The 23217-nt window shown below is 35.1% G+C and overlaps 2 protein-coding genes across 2 annotated transcripts in view; both read left to right on the forward strand.

The window, feature by feature from the left end:
* The window catches only part of CLSTN2 (calsyntenin 2), a 987453-nt gene that overhangs the window by 418968 nt on the left and 545268 nt on the right, over positions 1 to 23217 (forward strand). The window contains exon 6 of the mRNA XM_074211649.1: positions 2655 to 2777. Within this exon, the coding sequence (XP_074067750.1) occupies positions 2655 to 2777 (123 nt within the window). The remainder of the gene's footprint in view (positions 1 to 2654; positions 2778 to 23217) is intronic.
* Positions 11195 to 15036, forward strand: LOC141508035 (alpha-aspartyl dipeptidase-like). Its single transcript, XM_074216283.1, has 2 exons — positions 11195 to 11247; positions 13862 to 15036. Exons 1-2 carry the CDS (start codon positions 11195 to 11197, stop codon positions 14586 to 14588), a joined length of 780 nt encoding a protein of 259 aa, XP_074072384.1. The 3' UTR covers positions 14589 to 15036.

The raw sequence follows: 23217 nt of genomic DNA on the forward strand, positions 1-23217 counted from the left end.
AAGGTGCTGAATTGTAGAGTTGGCAATAGTATAATTAAGAGATCATGTAATATTTAACAGGAATCAAAGTGGGGGCTAGAGTGAGGGAGGGAGAAAATTTGGAACTTAAAAAATAAATGATAAGACAGAGAGAGCCAGAGAGAGAGAGAGAGAGAGAGAGAGAGAGAGAGAGAGAGAGAGAGAGAGAGAGCCAAAGACAGAAAGACAGAGAGCCAGAGATAGAAAGACAAAGACAGAAATATATACTATATATGGGGCTCTTTCTTAGAAGCACTAACTTTCAATGTAGATAGCAGCATTGAGAGAGGGAACCTTGAGTACCATAAACAAATGATGAAAAGTTATGCCCTGTTGTCATCTTACAAATAAATTATTAATTGCATATTATGTTGCATGCATGTACATACAATCATTCACCCATGCATCCATCTATATGTGTATGTATATATGTAAATACAATATAGATATTATATAGTCTCTCTCATTCTATTTCTTTATATATGTATGTATATGTATGTGCATATGTGTGTACATGTGTATATATACACAGATATATATGATATCTATAACTTCTCTGCAACATATTGGCTTATAAATTTACTTGGGACATAGGGGTTAAATGATTTGCCTAGGGTCAAACAGCTGATACCTTTTAGAGAGGGAACTTGAGTTCAGGTCTTCCTGACACTAAGGCAGGTTTTCCTTAAACTAAAGCCTAACGACTTCTTAGTGTATTTGAAAATTCAGAGCACTAATATATATATGACACATCAAAGTGTAATGTATAGAACACGGCTTTGAAAGAGATTATCCCAACTTCATTTCATCTCTGCTACTTATTATCCATTGGACACAAAATATTAATAATATTTTACCTCTCTTCAGTTTATTATCCATATGTAAAACAAGGGACTTAGATTAGATGATCTTTTGCTTTTTTTCTCTTTAAATCCTTTATTAATGTTTTTCTTTTATTTTACATACTTTTATTTCCCAGTATTTACTAATCTTATTTGTCATCTCCCCATGGACCCTCCTTTGTAATATACATATATATATAATACATATATATGTATATAATGTGTGTATGTTTTGTGTATGTATGTATTTATATGGGTATATGTGAGTGTATGTACAAAGCAAATCATTCCATTAGCTGTGTCTGAAAATATATTCCTTATTCTATACCCCCTGCCAAGAGACAAGAGGCATATTTACCATCAGTGGGACTAGATGATCCCCAAAATCCTTTCCTACCCTAAATCCTCTCATTATGACTGAAGTGTGAGTCCCAGTCCATAGTCTAAAAAAGACAAATAGGAAAAAGAATTTGTGGAATCTGACTACAATCCTGGATTCCTAGCTAAAAGCTGCTCTACAGACATGAGATCAAAGTCAGGCATTCACCTGTTATCAAGCAAGCATCTTCTGCACCTCTAGAAGTATTGTTTGAATTTAGAGGCAACATCAGGTCCAAAGTCAAGAAAGATTCACAAAACCATATGTTGGAGATCTTGGAGCCAGGACCAGATGTACTCCTTTTAAATTTTCTTCTCACTTTAATATAACTCACACAATGACTGAAATTATTTTCCTAAAGCTCAGGTTTGACTATATTATTTCCCTACTTAATCAAATCTAGTGGCTCCCTATTGTGAGTAGAATAAAATATAAACATTTAATGTGGTGTAAGAAGCCCTTTTTAATCTGGCCTCTCCCTTTCTTTTCTGTTTTTTTATATTTTTCTCCTATTTCTCTTCCTCACTCTTCAGGACACCTATTCCTCACACTTCTTACTCCCTCTTCCATCTCACTATTCACCATGCCTGATGTGTACTTGTTTCTCCCCTTTGCTCTGTGGGTTATCATATAGCTTTCAAGAATAAACTCAAGCATCATTTTAGAAACAATGTCTTTCCCAAATTCTACTCACTATGCACAACTTCTAGTACCTTTTTTCTTTAAAATAACTCCTTTTATATATATACATATATATATATATATGTATATATATAATTACATAGGTGCATGCCATCTTTTCTGATTGAAGGTAAGCTCCATGAGACAAAGACTTGGTACTTTTTGGGTTCCTAGTACCTATCATAATGCTTGACTCATATAGGTATTTAATAAATGCTTGGTGAGTGATTCATGTTTTGAATAATACCCATTTGTTTTGCTCTAAGTAATGGCCTGGATTTTTTTATTTTATGGAAGCCATGGATTAACTGTGACCAACTCTCTCCAGTTCAGCTAAAAGTAATGAAGTTATGCACTCAGGAATTATATTATACTAAATATTAAATTTATGTTTGTAAATGACTAAAAAGTTTGCATTTGAATGAATCAGTTAGAGTTATAGAAACTGTCAGATGAATATACAACATCCATATAAATTTGATTTAGATTCAAGAAACATTAAAATACACCCCCCCCAAAATCCCTTAACAATTATTTGAAGGAATAGTTACTAGAACTGCTGCTGATTTCCTGGTTATGAACTAGTTTAGTTGTGACACATAACTTATATTCAAGGCATGTTATTAATTGCTGAATTGCATTTATCTACCTTTATGGATTCTGACATATGTTAGAATGAACTACTAACAGAGATTATTCAACTTACCCTGTTGCATTTTGATTCTGTTTTCCAGTCAACAAACACAAACCATGGATTGAAACCTCATACCATGGAGTCATAACTGAGAACAATGATACTGTCATTTTGGATCCTCCTCTTGTTGCCCTGGATAAGGATGCCCCGGTTCCTTTTGCAGGTAGGTCACCCTGCTGAGAGGGTTATTCAGATTGGCTTACTTTTCATCTCAGCCTGAGAATTATGAGCTTCCAAAAACCAATTGCCTTATAAAAATAAGGGTTAATGTTTTAATCAGCAAATAAGATGGAATTGTCATATACCCTGAAAGTTTTTGAGCATCCTTCTATTGACCAATGTGTTGATTTCCTTTAGAGCCTGATTTATCTTAGATTATCTCTTCTTTGGTTTCTCATATGTACTATTATTCTCTCTCTCTCTCTCTCTCTCTCTCTCTCTCTCTCTCTCTCTCTCTCTCTCTCTCTCTCATCTAGGGGAAGAATAGAAGTAATATAAAGTCTGGTAAAGAGATGAGTCTAGAGTTCATGGAATCTTTTGTTCCAGTGGAATGACTCATGGGCCAAAAAGTCTGAGCTCTTCTGTTCTTAGTGGCCCACAGGAAGCAGCTTGCTGTTTTCCATAGTAGATCTTTTTTAGATTTTTTTTCAAGGCAGTAGAGTTAAGTGGCTTGCCCAAGGCCACATGGATAGGGAATTACTAAGTGTCTGAGGTTGAATTTGAACCCAGGTACTCCTGACTCCAAGGCCAGTGCTCTATTCACTGCACCACCTAGCAGCCCCTCCATAGTAGATTTTGATGAAAAAGAAATCAGGCAAAATTTAGGATAGTGATCTTAGATCTTCACTGGGGGTTTGGGTAATTGAGAAGAGGGATTTGGCATAATTTTTGAAAGAACTATAGAAATTAAATGGAAAATAACATTATTTTCACGAATTGTAATTTATGATTGTTGATTTGCTCAGTCACCTCAGTGATTGAAGAGTCCACCATTGACTGTCTTCTCAGTTCCTGCCAAGGGGTATACTAGAAGAAAATGGGAATGTTCCCTACTCTCTGGCAGGCATTAAAAGAAAAAGAAAGGAATAGAAAGAAAAAGGTTTATGAAGAAAAAATGATAAGATATTTCTAAAGACACTTGCATCATGAGTAATATTGTTAGCACTTTATAACTGTCAGGGGCAAGACAGGAAATTTAATGAAGGTTTTCAAGATTTCTGGAAGATTGCTTTATGATAGATGTATGCCAGGCCGAGGTTTTTACCATTATTAAGTCTATTTTTTCTGACAGTTTTTCTGTTACATTATGAGCTACTTGGGCAGAAAAAAAATGACTCTTTTGTACTTCTAACAGATAAGCTTTGCAAAACCTTTTTTTTTAATTAGAGAAGATTATAAAGTGTGAGGGGGCAGGGCAAATGTGATAATTAACAGTTGTGTTTGGAAAAATCCATAAAATTTCCTGTGCTGTGTGGGGAGGTATTCTAAGTAGAAAACAAGAGGATTAAGTTGTGTGGGTTACATGTAGTATGAAAAAGCATGGCTCTAACATGTATGTTTGCAACATCTATATGTGTTTAAGGTTGAGGGTTTCCCAATCCTGAGAAATCCTCCCCAAAATAATCTTTTCTTTAGAAGACTATTACTCTGTGAAATGCTTTGCCAAGTCAAAAGGTATATTTTTTCATAAATAGAATTTTATTTCTTCCTATTATGTGTAACTATAGTTTTAACATTCAATTTTTGAAATACTTTGAATTTCAGATGTTTCTCCATTCTTCCCATCCTCCTTGCCCACCCCACCTCCTCAAAACAACAAACAATCTGATATAGATGTAAATGTATAATCATGTTAAATATATTTTCATATTAGTCAAATTGTGAAAGAAGAGAAAGAACAGGAGGAAAGATCACTAAAGAGGAAAACCACCAAAAAACAAACGAAATGAAAATAGTATGCTTTGATCTACATTCTGATTCCATAGTTCTTTTTCTGAATGTGGATAGAATTTTCCATCATGAGTCTTTTAGAACTGTCTTAGATCATTGTATTCAGAGAAGTAGAGTCTAATAGTTAAACATTATACAATGTTGCTGATACTGTGCACAATGTTCAGCTGATTCTGTTTATTTGATTCTGCAACAGTTCTTTTAAATCTTTCCATGGTTTCTAAAGGTATATTTCCAAACCTCTTTTTCTCTAGAAGAGGAACAAATTCGAGTTCCCTCATTTTAATTTATTACCACAATGTGTAGAGTGAATATAATCATTTTTAACGTCAGTTAGACCTGAGTTCAAATCCAAATTTGGTCAAATACAATTATATGATCCTGGCCATGTCACGTAACCTCACAATGACCTCCAGTAACTCTCTAAGACTATAAGCAACAAAAAAAGAACAGATCTGTATTAGTATGAGTAGATTCATTGTTAGGGGTTTTGCTATATCAATAAGGACATTGTCCTGGACCAAAATACAAAAAAAAATACTATACATAAAAAACAGTCCAATAAAATTAACTAAAAATTCAATTAAGACAAACATTTTTGTTGTCTTCCAAGCTCAAATTCCCCACCCCTGCAAAGGAAAAAGGGAAGTGAATTTTTGGGGTTTTTTGAAAGGCAATGTGGTTAAGTGACTTGCCCAAGGTCACACAGCTAGGTAATTACTATTTTTTTAGATTTTTGCAAGGCAAATGGGGTTAAGTGGCTTGCCCAAGGCCACACAGCTAAGTAATTATTAAGTGTCTGAGACCGGATTTGAACCCAGGTACTCCTGACTGCAGGGCCAGTGCTTTATCCACTGTGCCACCGAGCCACCCCAGCTAGGTAATTATTAAGAGTCTGAGGCCCCATTTGAACTCATGCCCTCCTGACTATAGGCTGGTGCTCCATCCACTGTGACACCTAGCCACCCCAGTGAAGTTCATTTTTATATCTTTTTCTAAAGTTTATTTTATTTCTGGACAAAATAAGTATTTCTATAGCATAGTATAATAAAAAAGATGATTGCAAATGGGTCATATTTGACCACTATAATTATCATGGAATTTATTTTGTTTTGTTGTCATTCTTTCCATTTACATTATCGTAGTTCATATACATACTATTTCTGTTTCTGATTGCTTCACTTTGCATTAGTTCACATAAATTTTTCAGTGCTTCTTTATATTCGCCATCTCTACCATTTCTTAAATTCTAGAGTATTATATTATTTTCATATATCACAGTTTTTAACTATTACACAGTCGAAAAGCATCCACTTTGTTTCCAGTTGTTTATTACTACATAAAAGTGCTACTTCAAATATTTGGTAAATATGGGACCTTTTATGTTCCCTGTACATCAAAAAGTATAGAATTCAGTACTTATTAGTTGCTTCTCCTTAACAATTGACTAGCAGATGATTTCTCTATATACTGCCTCAAAAATGCCCATATTCCTAATGTATTATAGAAAACTAGCATCAAATTAAATTGAATTAAGGAATTCTAAATCCTTCTAACTTTTAATGATGCTAGAACCTTTCAGGCATATTTGCCTAATATAGCAAAATCTAAATTTTTAAGTAGATTCTTTGAGGAAGAAAAGATTGTTTACTTTATGAAAGGGCTTAGGGGAAGGGCTTTCATTTAAATAGCAAACCTCTGAAATGCAATTAAAGAATTTGAATGGTGAATAGATTGAAAGCAAGTGTTCACTGCATAAAATGAGACCTTCCTGAATCCACACCAGTAAATTAAGACATCACTCTTGTCATGTCATTTGTCCTCTTCCAGAATGAAGGACAAGGGGCAGCTAGGTGGCACAGTGGATAGAGCACCAGCCCTGGAGTTAGGAGTACCTGAGTTCAAATCCAGCCTCAGACATTTAGTAATTACCTAGCTGTGTGGCCTTAGGCAAGCCATTTTACCACAATTTGCCTTAAAAAAACCTAAAAAAAATGAAGGACAAACAATAATGTCTGGATAAAGGAGTAGAACTGTCTCCCTTCAGTGAGCTTACCTACATTTATAGCCATGCAGTAACCCCTTTATCTTTAAGACAGTGATTTATAATCTTTGTTGCTCTTCAAAGTGAAAAGGATTCTTTTAGGATGCTTGAAAAGCCATTTCTCTGGGTGTTATTTGTGATGATGCCTAAGATAAGGAAACTTGCTCTTGCCATCCATCTGGGCTGCAGATGTTTATTTTTAAAACATTTATCTTTAAAAAGAAAATGTAGAAGATTTATTTGAAGATCCCTATCCTTCCCCTAAAATATAAAAATTCATATCTGCCACTGTTACCCCTTTTAGACACTGACAGGCTTTGGGCTCTTGATGCTATCAGCAGCTATTTGTTTTGTTTTGTTTGTCAGTCTTTTCCATTAGTATTACTTTTTTAGTTTAGATCCTTATGTAAACAAGTCTATCCTGGATAATACTTTCAAAGTCTCATGGAAGGACTGGAAGTGATTCTAGCAAGTATTGAACCTAGCCACATCATTTTATAAATGAGTCTCAAGGGATAAAGTAACTTGCTTAATGTTATATAAGAGGTGAATAGTAGATCCTAAATTTCAGCAGATCTCTTACCATTCCATTTTGACCACACCATGATGCCTTTCTGTTTACTGCTTGTCTGTGTTTTTGTTTATTTATTTTTATTCAGCTTGTTGTTCTTGACAGCCTTCTTTTTAAACACTGTTATTTCACAGGTCCCTTCCCATTAATAGAATTGAATTCCATAGCATCATGGAAAGTTAAAGCTGGAAGGAAACTTAGTGATCATTTACTCCATCATTTCTTTTTAAAAATGAGGAAACTGAGTGAAATTAGGCTCATTTCCCCATCATTTCATTACTAGTTGGTTGTAAAGCTAGATTTCAAATCAATATCTGTTCACCCTAGGTCTTGTTTTTTCTACTGTAACTCTATAGAATATAGTGAAACAGCAAATAATTTTTACCAAATAAAATAGTCTTGTCTCCCATTAGTCAATAAAACCCAAATCAGAGCATAATTATGGATTTAGGGTATTCTTCCAGGCATCCAAAGATTGTCAGCTGCATCTATCCATTCACCCATCAATTAACAAGCATTTATTGAACAATTACAATGTACCAAGCACTGTGCTAAGATGAGGAAGACACCGATTTTTGCAATGAAACAACTTCCATTTAAAATGAAACAAGCTATCATTCTAATAGTGGACAGATGGTTGTATAAATATATGTATATACTCATCCTACTATAAAATGAAGAGGTTGGAAGATGGTATTGGTTAGCAATCCTGCAATCGTGCACTATAGTCTTTGGGGTTTTTGTTTGTTTGATTTGGGGTTTGGGCTTTTTTTTGAAATGTTTTTTGAGGTTCTGCTGTTCTTATCTTTAGTTAGCTTCCTCCTCTGTTTTAAGGTAAAAAGTGTGTCTTCAGAGAAAGCCACAAGATTGACATGAGCTGAGATGATCTCACTAAAAATGTTGCAAATAGATAATGACTCAGGGTCAGTGAAAGCAAATTAGTAAACACTAATCTCTCCTTTTTTCTATTAGACTATCTAAACCATGTCATCTCACATCTGATTGATTATGCCTTTTTTATTTCTTGCTATTTCATGTGCAAATGTTTTATATCCCAAAATAGTTCTTGAAATCCATGGTCTGGATTTTTTTTTTTGCATCCTCCACAGTGTTCAGCACACAATAAGTGACTCTCAAGAAGTGTGATACAATCTGAGTTTACACTAAGAATTCCGGACTAATAAAGTGATACTCTTGTTATATACTGCTCTAGTCAGACTAACTTTGCAACATTGTGTTCACCTCTAATGAAACAAATTTTAGGAAGCTCATTGAAAAGTTAAAGAGTCATAAGAAAAATAGGAAAGTAAGCAAGATGATAATCAGTCTCATGTACATGTAGTATAAGGACTGCTTAAGGAAGTGGTAGGGGAAGTCTTGGGAAGAGAAGACTTGGGAGAGAAAATGATAGCTGTCTATAAGTATTCTAAAATCTGTTACCTAAAAGAGGGACTGGATTTAATATCATCATCATTATTATCATCATCATCAGTTACAGAGAATAGAATTAGGAACAGAAAGCTGCCAAAAGCCAATTTTAAGTTTGATGACAGAAAAAAACTTCATAGCAATTACATCTAAAAATGGAATGATAACTCTAGTGTGTTCCCCTTTCCTAAAGTCTTCATGCAGAGGTGGACTACCCCTTGCCTGGTATGTTACAGAGCACATTCTTTTACAGTTATAGAATGAACCAAGTGGCCACTGAGGTCCTTCTGAAATTTGGTAACTCTGTGAAGTATTTTATGAATGTCTGCTGAGTTCTAATTAAAATTCATCTGTCTTTATTAAATTCTTTATTTGTGCCCAAAACACTACCATTCCTGTTGTCACACAGGTTTACAACTTTGCAGTCATCCTTGATGCCTCCTTTTAGGGAATCTTACATATCATTCTGCTTCCAACTCTTCTCAGCTTGATCATTGGTGGCTCAAAGAAGAGAGCTCTAGATCAGTCAGGAAGACCTGAGGTCAGTTCCTGACTCAACCACTTAATTGTGTGAGCTTGTACAAATCCTTAACCTACACCTGCCTCAATTTCTTCATCTATAAAATGGTGATAATTACAGCATCTACCTGTCTGGACTATTAAGAGATAAAATGGGAGATACTATTTTAAAAGTGCTTTTCATAAGCACTATCACCTTAAGATATATGAATTATCACAAATTATTATTTTCACTTCTAAATTGTATTCTTCTTCTCATTCTCTGCTTACAAGTCTCTGATTTGGGCCCTCATAGCAACCTTTCTGTCTCTCAACCCCAAATCTTTGCCATCTACTTTTTACAGTTATTGAATTGATATTCCTAAAGTATGCAACTGACCATGTTACTTCCCTTTCTGAGTAAATGACCATGGTTCTTTTTACCTCTAAGGTCAAATAGGACTGTTCTGTTTTGCTTTTAAATCCCTTTATTACCTAGGTCTACTTTTCCAGCATTACTAATTGTTTTTTTTTATGAACTTTATAATCCAGCCAAATTGGCCTTCCTGCTCTTTCTTGCAACTAACCCTTTATTCATCAGTCCCTAATGCATAGATCTTCCCTTAGGCTAGAAATACACTCCTCAATCCCCTCCCTCAACCTCCACCTCTTAGAATTTCTTTATAAGAATTTTTTTTGTCCTTCATTTTCCAAAAAGGCTGTGACATCAGGGGAGATGATGCCATACAAGCATATTAATTGAATTTGAGTGAGAGGTCCTGTGCTAAGTCATCAGCCTTACTATCTTCTTCAAAGCATCTGGATCCAGTGGCCAGATATGAATCAGGATGACTAGAGATGGCCTTGGATATTAGGCAATAAGGTTAAGTGACTTGCCCAAGGTCACACAACTAGTAAGAGTCAAGAGTCTGAGGACCCCTGTCCTCCTGACTTCAAAGCCAGTGCTCTATCCATTGCACCACCTAGATGCCCTAGGATTTCTTTGTAAAAATATCTGTACCATAGAGCATGTTTGAAGAAATCTGAATTTTGGCTACTTCTCATGAATTGTTAAACTTGAACTTTGACCACTTGTACCACATGTAATTTTTCCTCGTTAAATTGGGCTTGCACAATTAGAGCCTTCAGTTTTTTTTTTGGTTTTTTTTTTTTTTTTTGCATGAGCTATCTCCTTTCTTGTCTTTGCTAACTGGAAGTGAAACCATGTCAGAAAATTGCACCCAAGGAAGCAAGATCTACCAATTCAGCTGAATTTAAAAGGAGTAATAATTTCTACTCTTAATTTCTTATTCTTTTCAGAATGGATTACTTGGGCCTCCAAAATCTCTCTCCTTAGTCTTCACATCATTAAGAAGAGGGAAATTATTCATTCCTTCTGGCCCGTCATCAATGGCAACTGACTGCATATGGTAGCAAACATTTTGGTTTAAACAGTTGTAAAAGCGTACCCCAAATCTCTAGCTACCTTTCTTTGTATTTCTCTGAGTACAGGTGACTAAACAGAAATCCTGGAAGATAGACATTTTAAGCGTAATGTTACCTTAGGAGTCCAGAATTTCCTGAATTTTCCATAACTTTCCATAATTTCTCAGTTGGCACTGGCTACCCCAGAGATTAGAAGATCACCACCACCACCTGGCCCTGGCTTCCCCAAAGATAAGAACCCTGAATGAGTTATTCAGATAGTATAAAACCAAAATTGATGTTAAATATCTGTTTAGCAGTCCCCCCCCAAAAAAAATTTCACGTTTTAAGTACCAGCTTAACCAAAAGAATTTAATATGTCTTTTGAGTTACATATTTTGTTTTGGGTTTAAGCATTTCTTTTGTGGTCGAAGAAATAAACAGCTATCTTACTTTGTATATTAAGTGCATTTCTAGAATAGTTTTCAAGATTTAGATTTAGAAAAAAGTCAAAAGTCATTTTTATATGATCCTAAAGATTAGATGGAATCATTAGAGTCAATTAATTGAGAAGGGACCATGTGATCAGGTGTGTACTTTAGACATTTAAAAGGATTGCCTTGCTACAGGAAGGACACCATGTAGATTGTATAACAAATCTGTAATGAACTCAACATGGTTACATGATTTTCTGAAACTGCATTATGCTGCAAATGAGTAAGAACAAAGACTGCACATGGTACAAATAATCCAATGCTAGGGCCTATCAAAGACCTTGTCCTTTAGAGCTCTCTCTCCTTTTTGAGCCCTCAATAGCAAAGCAGACTTTTTTCTCTTTTATTTTTGCTTACTTTTAAATTATTTTTCCCCCAGCTATTTTCAAGAACAAGTTTCAACACTGACTTCCAAAACCTTGAGTTCCAAATTCCCTCCCTTCCTCCCACCTCACTCTGCCTCATTGTGAAAGCAAGTTACTTGGTATCCATTAAAAGTGTGTGGTCATGAAAAATATTACTACAATAATCTTGTTGTAAAAGTAAACATAACCCCTCCTCACAAAAAAAAAAGAAAGTCAGGAAAAATAAAGTGAAAAGAAAAGTATGCTTCAGTCTGTATTCAGACACCATCAGCTCCTTCAGAGTTCTCTTGGGTTATATAGCATTGCTGGGAAAATGTATGTCATTCACAACTGTTCATTCTGCAATATCAATATTACTTTATAGAAAGTACGTTTCTCATTGGATCTACTTGTGTACTTTTTTTTACTGAGAGCATCCTGTTCATCATTTCCCATGACAGACCAGCATTTCATCTCAATCACATACCACAATTTGTTCAACCATTCCCCAGTTGCTGGTTATTCCTTCAATCTCTAACCCCTAGCCTCCAGAAAAGAGAAGAGTTGCTATAAATATCCCTATATATATATATTCATCTCTTCTGAAATAGAGAACTAGCAGCGGCACTGCTAGGTCAAAGGGTAGGCATGGTTTATAGAGCTTTGAGATAGTTCCAAATTGCTCTACAGAATTGTTGAATCATTTCACAACTACTCCAACAGTAATAGCATTGTAAACTTTTTGACTGTTCCTTCCTCTACTCTAGGTATTGTTGGGGTTTTGGGGGGTGGGTGGGCTAGGGTGAGTGGGAAAGAGTTCTTCATTATCTTGATCCTCCTGCTTCTATGTGTATTCCTTTTTTATTATTTGAAGAATTATCATCCATGCCCTATACACTATGAGTGAATATACTCCAGGGCTCTTTTCTGAACCTCACTTTTTTTTTCCTTCCATATTCTGTCTAAATAGTTTCCATGGATGAGATGAATGTATCATTTCTGTACCTCATAAATGACTTTAACATTTGTTTATCTAGTGATCTCTCTCTCTCTCTCTCCCCCTCCTTGTACTAATTTATATTTTTACTTAGATGTTCAATACCATACACATCTCCAACTCAGCATTTCCAAACTATCTTATTATCATTTCCCCTGACCCCTACTTCTGTTAAGGGCAAGACAATTCTACTGGTCACCCAATTGCCTAGGGACCATCTTTGAGTCTTCTATCTTATTGCAATTTCCAAGTGAGTTCTCCCTCTGTCACTCTTGTAGCTGCCCCCCAACTCTTCACATAGATGATCATCTTAATTCATATCCTTATCACCTCTTGCCTGGACTATAGCAGTAGATTCTGAACTGTTCTCCTTACATTCAGACGCTCCTCAGTTCATTCTCTCTCAAAGCAACAATCATTTCTCTTATGTGCTATATTTTATAATGGAGTTCTTTGAACATAGTTCAATTCATCTACTGCTTTTATTTTATTTTATTTTATTTTTAATTTATTGGGTAATACATGCATTTCCATAAGATGGTATAATTTTAAAATGATTGCATATGAATCTTAACATATATTATGTACAACTTTCTGTTCTATTTACATATATAATAAACTTATATATATAATAAATTTATTTTTGTCTACTTTGTTTTCCTCCTACCCTAGAAATGACTTCTATTAAATGTAAATACATATATGACAAATTATTCTATATATACTTCTATTTATCATTTTTTTCTGGATGCAGATAACGTCTTTCTTCATCTGTCCTTTGTTGTAAATTTGGTTATTTATACTAATCAAAATGACTTCCTTGCTCAAAATAATTCTTAAAACAATATTGCTATTTCAGTATTCAATATTATCTCGGTCCTGCTCATTTTGCTCTTCATCATTCTGTGAAAGTCTTTCCATGTTTTTCTAGGATCATTGAGTTTATCATTTTTTACAACATAGTAATATTCCATCACAATCTTATACCACAATTGTTCAGTTATTCCCCAATTTATGAACATCCTTGCAATTTTAGTCCTCTACCAGACTGTAAACTCCTTGAGAGCAGGAACCATATATTACATGTATTTGTGCTTCTTTAGGCACCCAGTATAATGCCTGTTGAATAGCAAGTACTTTTATTAATAAGAGGGTTTTTTTTTATTTTAAATGAAATTGATCACCATAAAGTCCCTATGAAGTCACTATGGATATGTGCTCTCTATAGACAAGGGACCTAATTCAAAAGGAGGTCAAGTAATTGACTCAGCATCATATTGTGAATTAGTGATTAAAGCAAAATGGAAATCCAGGTCTCCTGATTCCTTAGTGGGTTTTTTTCATTATGACACTCTATCTTGCTCCATCTCTCTCTTTGTGTTTTACTCTAAGTCATTGCATATTCATGTGTGATTCTGGTGGGTGAAATAGAGAGTCAGATAATGCAAGTAATGAAATCTTACTCTGTTTTTTTTTTTTTTTAAATCAAATGGAAGAGGTCCGCTCCCGCGGCGCCTGCTCCTGGTGTCCAAGTCGCAGCTGCACGGGGAGGGCTACCTGCAGCACTGCGAGGACCAAGTGCTCAGCTTCTTCGGGAGAAAAGTGAAGCGAGTTCTTTTTATTCCATATGCACTTCATGATCGAGATGCCTATGCCAAAACTGCAAGAGAAAAATTTGAAAAATTAGGATATGATTTAGACAGCATTCATGAATCTTCTGACCCTGTAGAAGCTGTAAGAAAATCTGAAGCCATAGTTGTAGGTGGTGGTAATACTTTCAGACTTCTGAAGACATTATATGATTTAAATCTGATCCCTGAGATCAGGAAAAAAGTCCTACATGCAGGTATTCCATACATGGGATCTAGTGCTGGAACAAATGTAGCCACCATCAGCATCAGAACAACCAATGATGTGCCGATTGTATACCCACTTTCGTTTGAGGCTTTGGGATTTGTTCCTTTTAATATCAATCCCCACTACCTGGATCCAGATGTTAATAGCACACATATGGGTGAGACACGTGAAGAACGGATTCTTCAGTACCATGAGGAGCCAGACACCCCTCCAGTACTGGGTTTACGTGAAGGATCGATGCTACTGGTGGAAGGAAACAAAGCAACACTTTTAGGAAGAAATAAAGCTCGGCTTTTTCTAAGGGGTCAAACGCCAACAGAACATGAGCCTGGAGCAGACTTCAGTTTTCTCCTTACTGATTCCTAGAAGCTACAAGCCTTGTCAGAAAAGATAGTTGAAGGTGTCAGTGATGAAACAATCAAAACAAGATTGTCAGTATAAGTAAAGGAAACATAAAACATTAAAGACAATCACAAATACTAATCACATGAACCTGATTTAACTTTAACTAAGATTGCTTTTCCCCCCCTCCCCCTCATGCTCCCATGTGCTATTTGGCAATATGAGTTTTTTAGCTATGACTATTTGGCTTTAGAGAAGTAACTTAAAAATAAATTCTAATAAAACAACAAAAAAAATCCAATAGAAGACAAATTCCTGGTTATGTCCTTAAGTCCTATAGAAATATAACATTCACAGAATTGTCGTATGAAGCTTATATACATGGAAACTAGTATTACAAAGGTCCATCCATAGAGATGCAGTATGTGATAATGCAAGCAGGCTGGGCATGTACTAAATAATTTAATTTTCACCTCAGCCCAACTGAGAGTTTTTAGGCAACTTGAGAGCCTTTTAAATGTGAAGAAAATTAGTTTAACTTTCAAATATAATTGAACTGCTCATTTGTCTACATTGTGCATGTTTTGGCTTGTCTTTTACAATGATGGGGTTGTGGAGAATGATCAAGAGCAATTGGCTGGCTTCTCAGCCTCTTTGAAGGCCTCTAGGAAAATTACATGGCATGTGATTTGGCCTCATTGGATTACCTAATTATGTCTCTTGCATATACATATGGCTGTAATTCCATTGCTGGTGAAATTTGTGGAGATTCATGGTTTTGATATTACCATCTCATGCATCATCTATCTCTATGTTTTTGTCCTGAAATTAGCACCATACTTTGCTTCTGTCACTAAATTAGCACCATGGACATTCTATATGCTGAGGAAGGAATTATGACTGATAATGGTGCTTCCACAGATAAATAGTTTTGATTATAAATTACTGGACCTGGTGGGGAGGCAGGCATTCCTATGGAATTGTTTCACACATAATACATACCTATTTATACCACACACTAGTGTTTCAATACATGTTTTAGGTAATGGTAATCTAATTAATAATAAAATAATAATGTTTTATATATTGCTTTATGGTTTGTGAAAAGCTTTACAGATATGCTCTCAACAATCTTCAGAGGTAGAAACTATTATCATCCCCATTTTACAGGTGAGGAGACTGAGGCAAGTAATTATGTAACTTGCCCAGAGTCATATAGCTAATATGTGACTGGAGCAGCATTTGAACTCTGCCAGGTCCAGCATTCTATCTACTCTGTCATCTAACTATACCACTTGCGTGGAAGTTTATTGTCTAGGATATGGTTCTGTTGTATCCTACATTGGTCTGACCATATATATAGAATATTGTGCTTAATACTAGATGTCTTATTTTGGAAGAATTATTGTAAAACTGCATTATGTCCAGAGAATAGTAACCAGAATGGCGAATGGACTAGAAGCTAGGTCATCAGAGTTTAAGAAAATAGGGATAATAAAAATGGAGAAGAAACAACATGGGGAAATAAAATTTTGGTCATTAGCTATTAAAAGGGTGGGACTAAAGAGGCTTTGTATCTCCTGTTTTCCCTACAATGGCAGAATTGTAGAAATTGGTGAAGTCTCAGTTAGTCAAAAGTCTGCTGATTAGAAAGAGGCCTTCCCTACTTTTAGAAGTAACATATCAACAAGCATTTGGTACTGTGTCAGATGTTGTGTTAAGCTAGGAGTACAAATAAAAGCAAAAAGAAAGACAATTCCTTTCCTCAAGGAATTTACATTCTAATGGAGGAAGACAACCGTAAAAGAAAGTTGAAGGGGAATTGACAGCAGGAGAGGCAGATGTATGGACCAGAGAAGAGGTAACAAATTCACTATTAAGGGAAGATTTCTAAGATCTGACTGATTACTTGTTAGGAATGTTAAAAATAGGATTCATCCTTTTGGAAGGGTCTAATCCAAATGAGCTAAAAGTCCTTTTCAGCAATAAGATTATTATTCTATGATTTAAATGGGGTCACTTGGCTTTGAGGGATACAGATTACCCTATTCTGTCACCAAATATATAACTATCATGCCACGACTGCCCTTTTAGGGAAAGTGATAGGAAATAAAGTTGGAAAAGATTATAAAGGATTTTTTTTTGCAAAGCAGTGGGGTTAAGTGGCTTGCCCAAGACCACACTGCTAGGTAATCATTAAGTGTATGAGGCCGGATTTGAATTCAGGTACTCCTGACTCCAGAGGCAGTACTCTATCCACTGTGCCACCTAGCTGCCCCATAAAGGATTTTAATAGCAGAGAAGGGAGCTAAAGAACTATTGTCTTACCTTTGCTCTCTTTTTATTACCACTACTATATTAATTGAAGCTCTTATTACCCTTTAGTAGAGTGGGAGATAAAACAATGTAATAATTGTGATAGACAAGTTTAGCTGACTTTTAGAATTTTCAGAATTTTAGAAAAATATTGTCATTAGGGAATTTAGCATGGAGGAAGGTCATGGACTTCAAGGACATGTCATTGGGACCAATCCTGTCTTTCAACAGGATATCCTTAAGGAGTTATATGTCAATAATTAACTGAATCAACATCAATTTAGCTGAAGTCATCTCCATCATAACTCCCAGTCTATGTCTTTTTCTAAACTAAATTATTCCTTTCAAAAAGTGTCATTCTGTGGTGCAGCTAGGTGGTACAGTGTATAGAGCACTGGCCCTGGAGTCAGGAGTACCTGAATTCAAATCTTGCCTCAGACACTTAATGATTACCTAGCTGTGTGGCCTTGGGCAAGCCACTTAACCCCATTGCCTTGCAAAAAGAATAAAAAGTATCATTTTACTAGTCTCCAAACTTTGTAACCCTGGTGTTCTCCTATATTTTCATACTTTCATAATGTACACCTGTTCAGTTGTCAAATCTTGTTTCTTCTACCTCCACAACCTTACTTTCATGTTGTCCCTCCTTCTCTCCTGACAATCATCCTATTTAGTTCAGACCTTCTAAATTTCTTGTTAAATCATTGTAATGACCTCATAACTACTGTAGGCTTCCTTGTCTTATCTCTGTACTTAGTCTCCATAGTGTGACCAAAATTTTCTTAAATGCAAAATTGATAATGTCACTTTCCTATTCAGTGAACTCCAGGAGTTTCCTAATGTGTCTATAATCAAATTTAGAAAACTTTACAATTACCTGTTATTTCTCCCATAAACTAACTTGTATTTAACCTCTTCTCATTTATTTGTAATTATTATCTTTGTTGTTTGATTGTTCTTCAGTTGTGTTCATGATCCCATTTGGAGTTTTCTTGGAAAAGATACCAGAATGGTTTGCTCTTTCCTTCTCTAGCCCATTGTATAGACAAGGACACTGAGGCAAATAAAGCTAAGTGACTTTCCCAATGTCTGAGATCAGATTTCGAATTCAGCATGATGAGTCTTCCTCACTGTTGCTTTAGCATTCTGTCCACCATGGCTCATAGCTGCCCTATTCATTCTTTAGATTTTTTTCTTTTTGACATATATATTCCAGTATTTTCCCATTTGAATATAAGCTATTTGTGTTTCCATATTACTGTATTTATTGTATTTGTATGTATCCCTAGTGTCTACTACTGACCTTGACAAATGATTATTGATTGGCTGATTAATTTCGCTTTTTCATTTCAAATTTATTTTTATTAAAGATATTATTTGAGTTTTACAATTTCCCCCCCAATCTTGCTTCCCTCCCCCCAACCCCCCCCCATGGAAAGCAATTCTGTCAGTCTTTACTTTGTTTCCATGTTGTACCTTGATCCAAATTGTGTGTGATGAGAAAGAAATCCTTCAAGGTTGAACATCACTCCCATGTTGCTGTTCGGATGTACAGTGTTTTTCTGGTTCTGCTCATCTCACTCAGCATCAGTTCATGCAAATCCCTCCAGATTTCCCTGAAATCCCATCCCTCCTGGTTTCTAATAGAACAATAGTGTTCCATGACATACATATACCACAGGTTGCTAAGCCATTCCCCAATCGAAGGACATTTACTGGAGTTCCAATTCTTTGCCACCACAAACAGGGCTGCTATAAATATTTTTGTACAAGTAATGTTTTTACCCTTTTTCCTCATCTCTTCAGGGTATATACCCAGTAGTAGTATTGCTAGGTCAAAGGGTATGCATATTTTTGTTGCCCTTTGGGCATAGTTCCAAATAGCTCTGCAGAAGGGTTGGATGAGTTCACAACTCCACCAACAGTGTAATAGTGTCCCAGATTTCCCACAACCCTTCCAACAATGATCATTATCCTTCCTGGTCATATTGGCCAATCTGAGAGATGTCAGGTGGTACCTCAGAGAAGCTTTAATTTGCATTTCTCTAATAATTAATGATTTAGAGCATTTTTTCATATGACTATGGATTTCTTTGATCTCCTCATCTGTAAATTGGCTTTGCATATCCTTTGACCATTTGTCAATTGGGGAATGGCTTTTTTTCTTAAAAATATGACTCAGTTCTCTGTATATTTTATAAATGAGTCCTTTGTCAGAATGATTAGTTGTAAACATTGTTTCCCAATTTACTACATTTCTTTTGATCTTGGTTACATTAGTTTTATCTGTGCAAAAGCTTTTTAATTTAATGTAATCAAAATCATCTAATTGGTTTTTGGTGATGTTCTCCAACTCTTCCTTAGTCATAAACTGCTCCCCTTTCCATAGATCTGACAGGTAGACTAGTCCTTGATCTTCTAATTTGCTTATAGTATTGTTTTTTATGTCTAAGTCCTGTAACCATTTTGGATCTTATCTTGGTAAAGGGTGTGAGGTGTTGGTCTAATCTGAGTTTCTTCCATACTAACTTCCAATTATCCCAGCAATTTTTATCAAAGAGGGAGTTTTTATGCCAATGGCTGGACTCTTTGGGTTTATCAAACAGCAGATTACTATAATCATCTCCTGCTTTTACACCTAGTCTATTGCACTGGTCCACCACTCTATTTCTTAGCCAATGCCAAACAGTTTTGATGACTGATGCTTTATAATATGATTTTAGATCAGATAGGGCTAAGCCACTTTCTTTTGTACTTTTTTTCATTAAGCTCCTGGAAATTCTTGAGTTCTTATTTCTCCATATGAATTTACTTACAATTTTTTCTAACTCATTAAAGTAATTTTTTGGAATTTTGATTGGTAGGGCACTAAACAGATAGTTTAGTTTTGGTAGAATTGTCATTTTTATTATATTAGCTCTACCTATCCATGAGCAGCTGATATTTGCCCAGTTTTTAAATCTGATTTAATTTGTGTGAGAAGTGTTTTATAATTGATTTCAAAAAGATTCTGAGTCTGTGTTGGCAAATAGACTCCCAAATATTTTATATTGTCTGAGGTTACTTTGAATGGGATTTCTCTTTCTAGCTCTTCCTGCTGTATCTTGCTAGACATATATAGAAAAGTTTAGGATTTATGAGGGTTTATTTTATAACCTGCAACTTTGCTAAAATTGCTAACTGTTTCCAGTAGTTTTTTGGATGATTTCTTGGGATTCTCTAGGTAGACCATCATGTCATCTTCAAAGAGGGAGAGTTTTGTCTCTTCCTTCCCAATTCTAATTCCTTCAATTTCTTTTTCTTCTCTAATTGCTGATGCTAACATTTCTAATACAATATTAAATAGTAGTGGTGATAATGGGCACCCTTGTTTTACCCCTGATCTTATGGAATGTCTCTAGCCTCTCCCCATGGAATATAATGCTTCTTGATGGTTTCAAATAGATACTGCTAATTATTTTAAGGAACAGTCCATTTATTCCTACAATCTCTAGTGTTTTTAATAGGAATGGATGCTGTATTTTGTCAAAAACTTTTTCAGCATCTATTGATATGATCATATGATTTCTGATAGGTTTGTTGTTGATATAATTTAGTATACTAACAGTTTTCCTAACATTGAACCAACCCTGCATTCCTGGAATAAATCCTAATTGATCATAATGTATTGTCGTAGTGATGACTTGTAATCATTTTGCTAAGATTTTATTTAGGATTTTTGCATCTATATTCATCAGGGAAATAGATCTATAATTTTCTTTCTCTATTTTAACTCTTCCTGGTTTAGGTAACAGTACCATATTGGTTTCACAGAAAGAGTTAGGCAGAGTTCCATCTTTCCCTATTTTTCCAAAGAGTTTATATAGGATTGGAACCAATTGTTCCAATTGCTCCTTAAATGTTTGGTAGAATTCACTTTTGAATCCATCAGGCCTTGGAGATTTTTTTTAGGGAGTTCAATAATGACTTGTTGAATTTCTTTTTCTGAGATAGGGTTGTTTAGGTATTTAATCTCTTCTTCATTTAACCTGGGCAGCTTATATTTTTGTAAATATTCATCCATTTCACTTAGATTATCAAATTTATTGGCATAGAGTTGGGCAAAATAATTTCTAATTATTACTTTAATTTCCTCCTCATTGGTGGTGAGTTCACCTTTTTTAATTTATAATACTAGCGATTTGGTTTTCTTCTTTCATTTTTTTTAATCAAATTGATCAGAGGTTTATCAATTTTATTGTTTTTTTCATAATACCAACTTTGGTTTCATTTATTAATTCAATAGTTTTTTTGCTTTTGCTTTTATTAATTTCTCCTTTAATTTTTAGAATTTCTAATTTGGTATTTAATTGGGGATTTTTGATTTGTTCTTTCTCTAATTTTTTTTAGTTGCGTGTTTAGTTCATTTATTTCCTCTTTCTCCAATTTATTCATGTAAGCATTTAGAGCTATAATATATCCCCTGAGAGTCGCTTTGAATGAATCCCATAGGTTTTGGTATGTTGTTTCATTATTATCATTATCTAGTATAAAATGGTAAATTCTTTCTATAATTTGTTTTTTGGTCCACTCATTTTTTAAAATGAGGTTATTCAGTTTCCAATTTGTTCTGGGTCTATATCTCCTTGGCCCAGTATTGCATATGACTTTTATTGCATTGTGATCTGAGAAAGATGTATTCACTATTTCTGCCTTTCTGCAGTTGATCATTAGGTTTTTATGTCCCAGTACATGGTCAATTTTTGTATAATTTCCATGTACTGCAGAGAAAAAGGTATATTCCTTTCTATCCCCATTCAGTTTCCTCCATAAGTATACCATATCTAATTTTTCTAACAATCTATTTACCTCCTTAACTTCTTTCTTGTTTATTTTATTATTTGATTTATCTAGATCTGCGAGCAGTCGGTTGAGGTCTCCCACTAGCAGAGTTTTGCTGTCTATGTCTTCCTGTAGTTCTTTCAGCTTCTCCTCTAAGAATTTGGTGCTGTCCCACTGGGTGCATATATATTCAATATTGAAATGACTTTACTGTCTATGGTACCTTTCCTTCCTTATCTCTTTTAATGCTATCTGTTTTTGCTGCTGCTTTGTCTGAGGTAAGGATTGCTACCCCTGCTTTTTTTTACTTCAGCTGAAGCAAAATATATTTTTCTCCAACCTTTTACCTTTACTCTATGTGTATCTCTCTGCTTCAAATGAGTTTCTTGCAATCAGCATATTGTAGGATTCTGGTTTTTAATCCACTCTGCTATTTGCTTACATTTTAAGGGAGAGTTCATCCCATTCTCATTCAGGGTTATGATTACTAATTCTTTATTGCCCTCTGTGCTATCTTCCCTCTGTTTGTATTTTCCCCCTTTCCCCCCTTTTATCCATATTCCCCAGTCTTTTGTTTCTGAAAACCACCCCCTTCAGTGTGTTTGCCCTCCTATATCTCACCCTCCCCTTTCTTTCCCCTTTCCTTTTTTCCCTTTTCCCTTCCCTTCCTTTTGTTATTTCCCCTTTTTCCCCCCACTCCCCTTCCCTTTCTCTGTCCCCCCTCCCCTTTTCCCCTTTTCCCCTTTTAATACTTGAAAGGTTAGATGTTTTATAAGTTAACTGAGTATGTGTAGGTTGACTTTAAGCCAAGTCTGATGAGAAGAAGTTTCAGGTGTTTCTCCTCTGCTTCCTTCTTCCCCTCTATTACCATAGGTTTTTTGTACCTCTTAGTGTAATGAGATTTACCCCATTCAATCCCCTCCCTCCTCCTGTCTCTTTCCTAACTCCCTTTTTAAGGAGGTAGTGTTTTTTAGATCATTCTATCTAAGTCATAGAAAATTCTGAGTGTCTGTCCCTTCTAGTTCAGTATATTCTATCGAATAGAGTCAAAATTCCTGAGAGTTATTAGAGTCTTTCTCCCAAGTGGGGTTAAAGCCAGTTACATCCCATTAGATAGCAGTATCATGGATAGTTGGCTGATTAATTTCACCCTCATTGTTAATTCTACTCCATCTTTGGTACATAATTTCCTCTGGAATGAAGTTCTAGCATCCCTGCTTTCCATGGAAAAATTATTTGGAGCTAAGTTCTAAGAACCCACTTTGTCCTTTAGTCTTAGTTCAATGGAAAAAATACTGAATTTTGAGGAGGGACACCTCAGATTTAGGAGATTATTCTTCCAATATAATAGGAGAGTCTCATTTTGTCTTACATATCTGTAAAGCGGATTTTAATTACATAAACTCTTTAAGTTTTCTTCATGACCTCTAAGTTTTCTTAATGCTAGCTACATTTTAGCCAAAGTAAATTACTTATTGAACTTAATCAATAAACATTTATTAAGAACTACTATGAT

This window comes from Macrotis lagotis, chromosome 1 (assembly GCF_037893015.1).
Source record: "Macrotis lagotis isolate mMagLag1 chromosome 1, bilby.v1.9.chrom.fasta, whole genome shotgun sequence".
Lineage (NCBI taxonomy): Eukaryota > Metazoa > Chordata > Mammalia > Peramelemorphia > Peramelidae > Macrotis > Macrotis lagotis.

Coding starts and splice junctions, on each gene's coding strand:
- LOC141508035 (XM_074216283.1), top strand. CDS start 11,195: ATGAACTCAACATGGTTACATGATTTTCTGAAACTGCATTATGCTGCA. Junction 11,248..13,861: donor CTGCATTATGCTGCAAATGA/GTAAGAACAAAG, acceptor ATCAAATGGAAG/AGGTCCGCTCCCGCGGCGCC.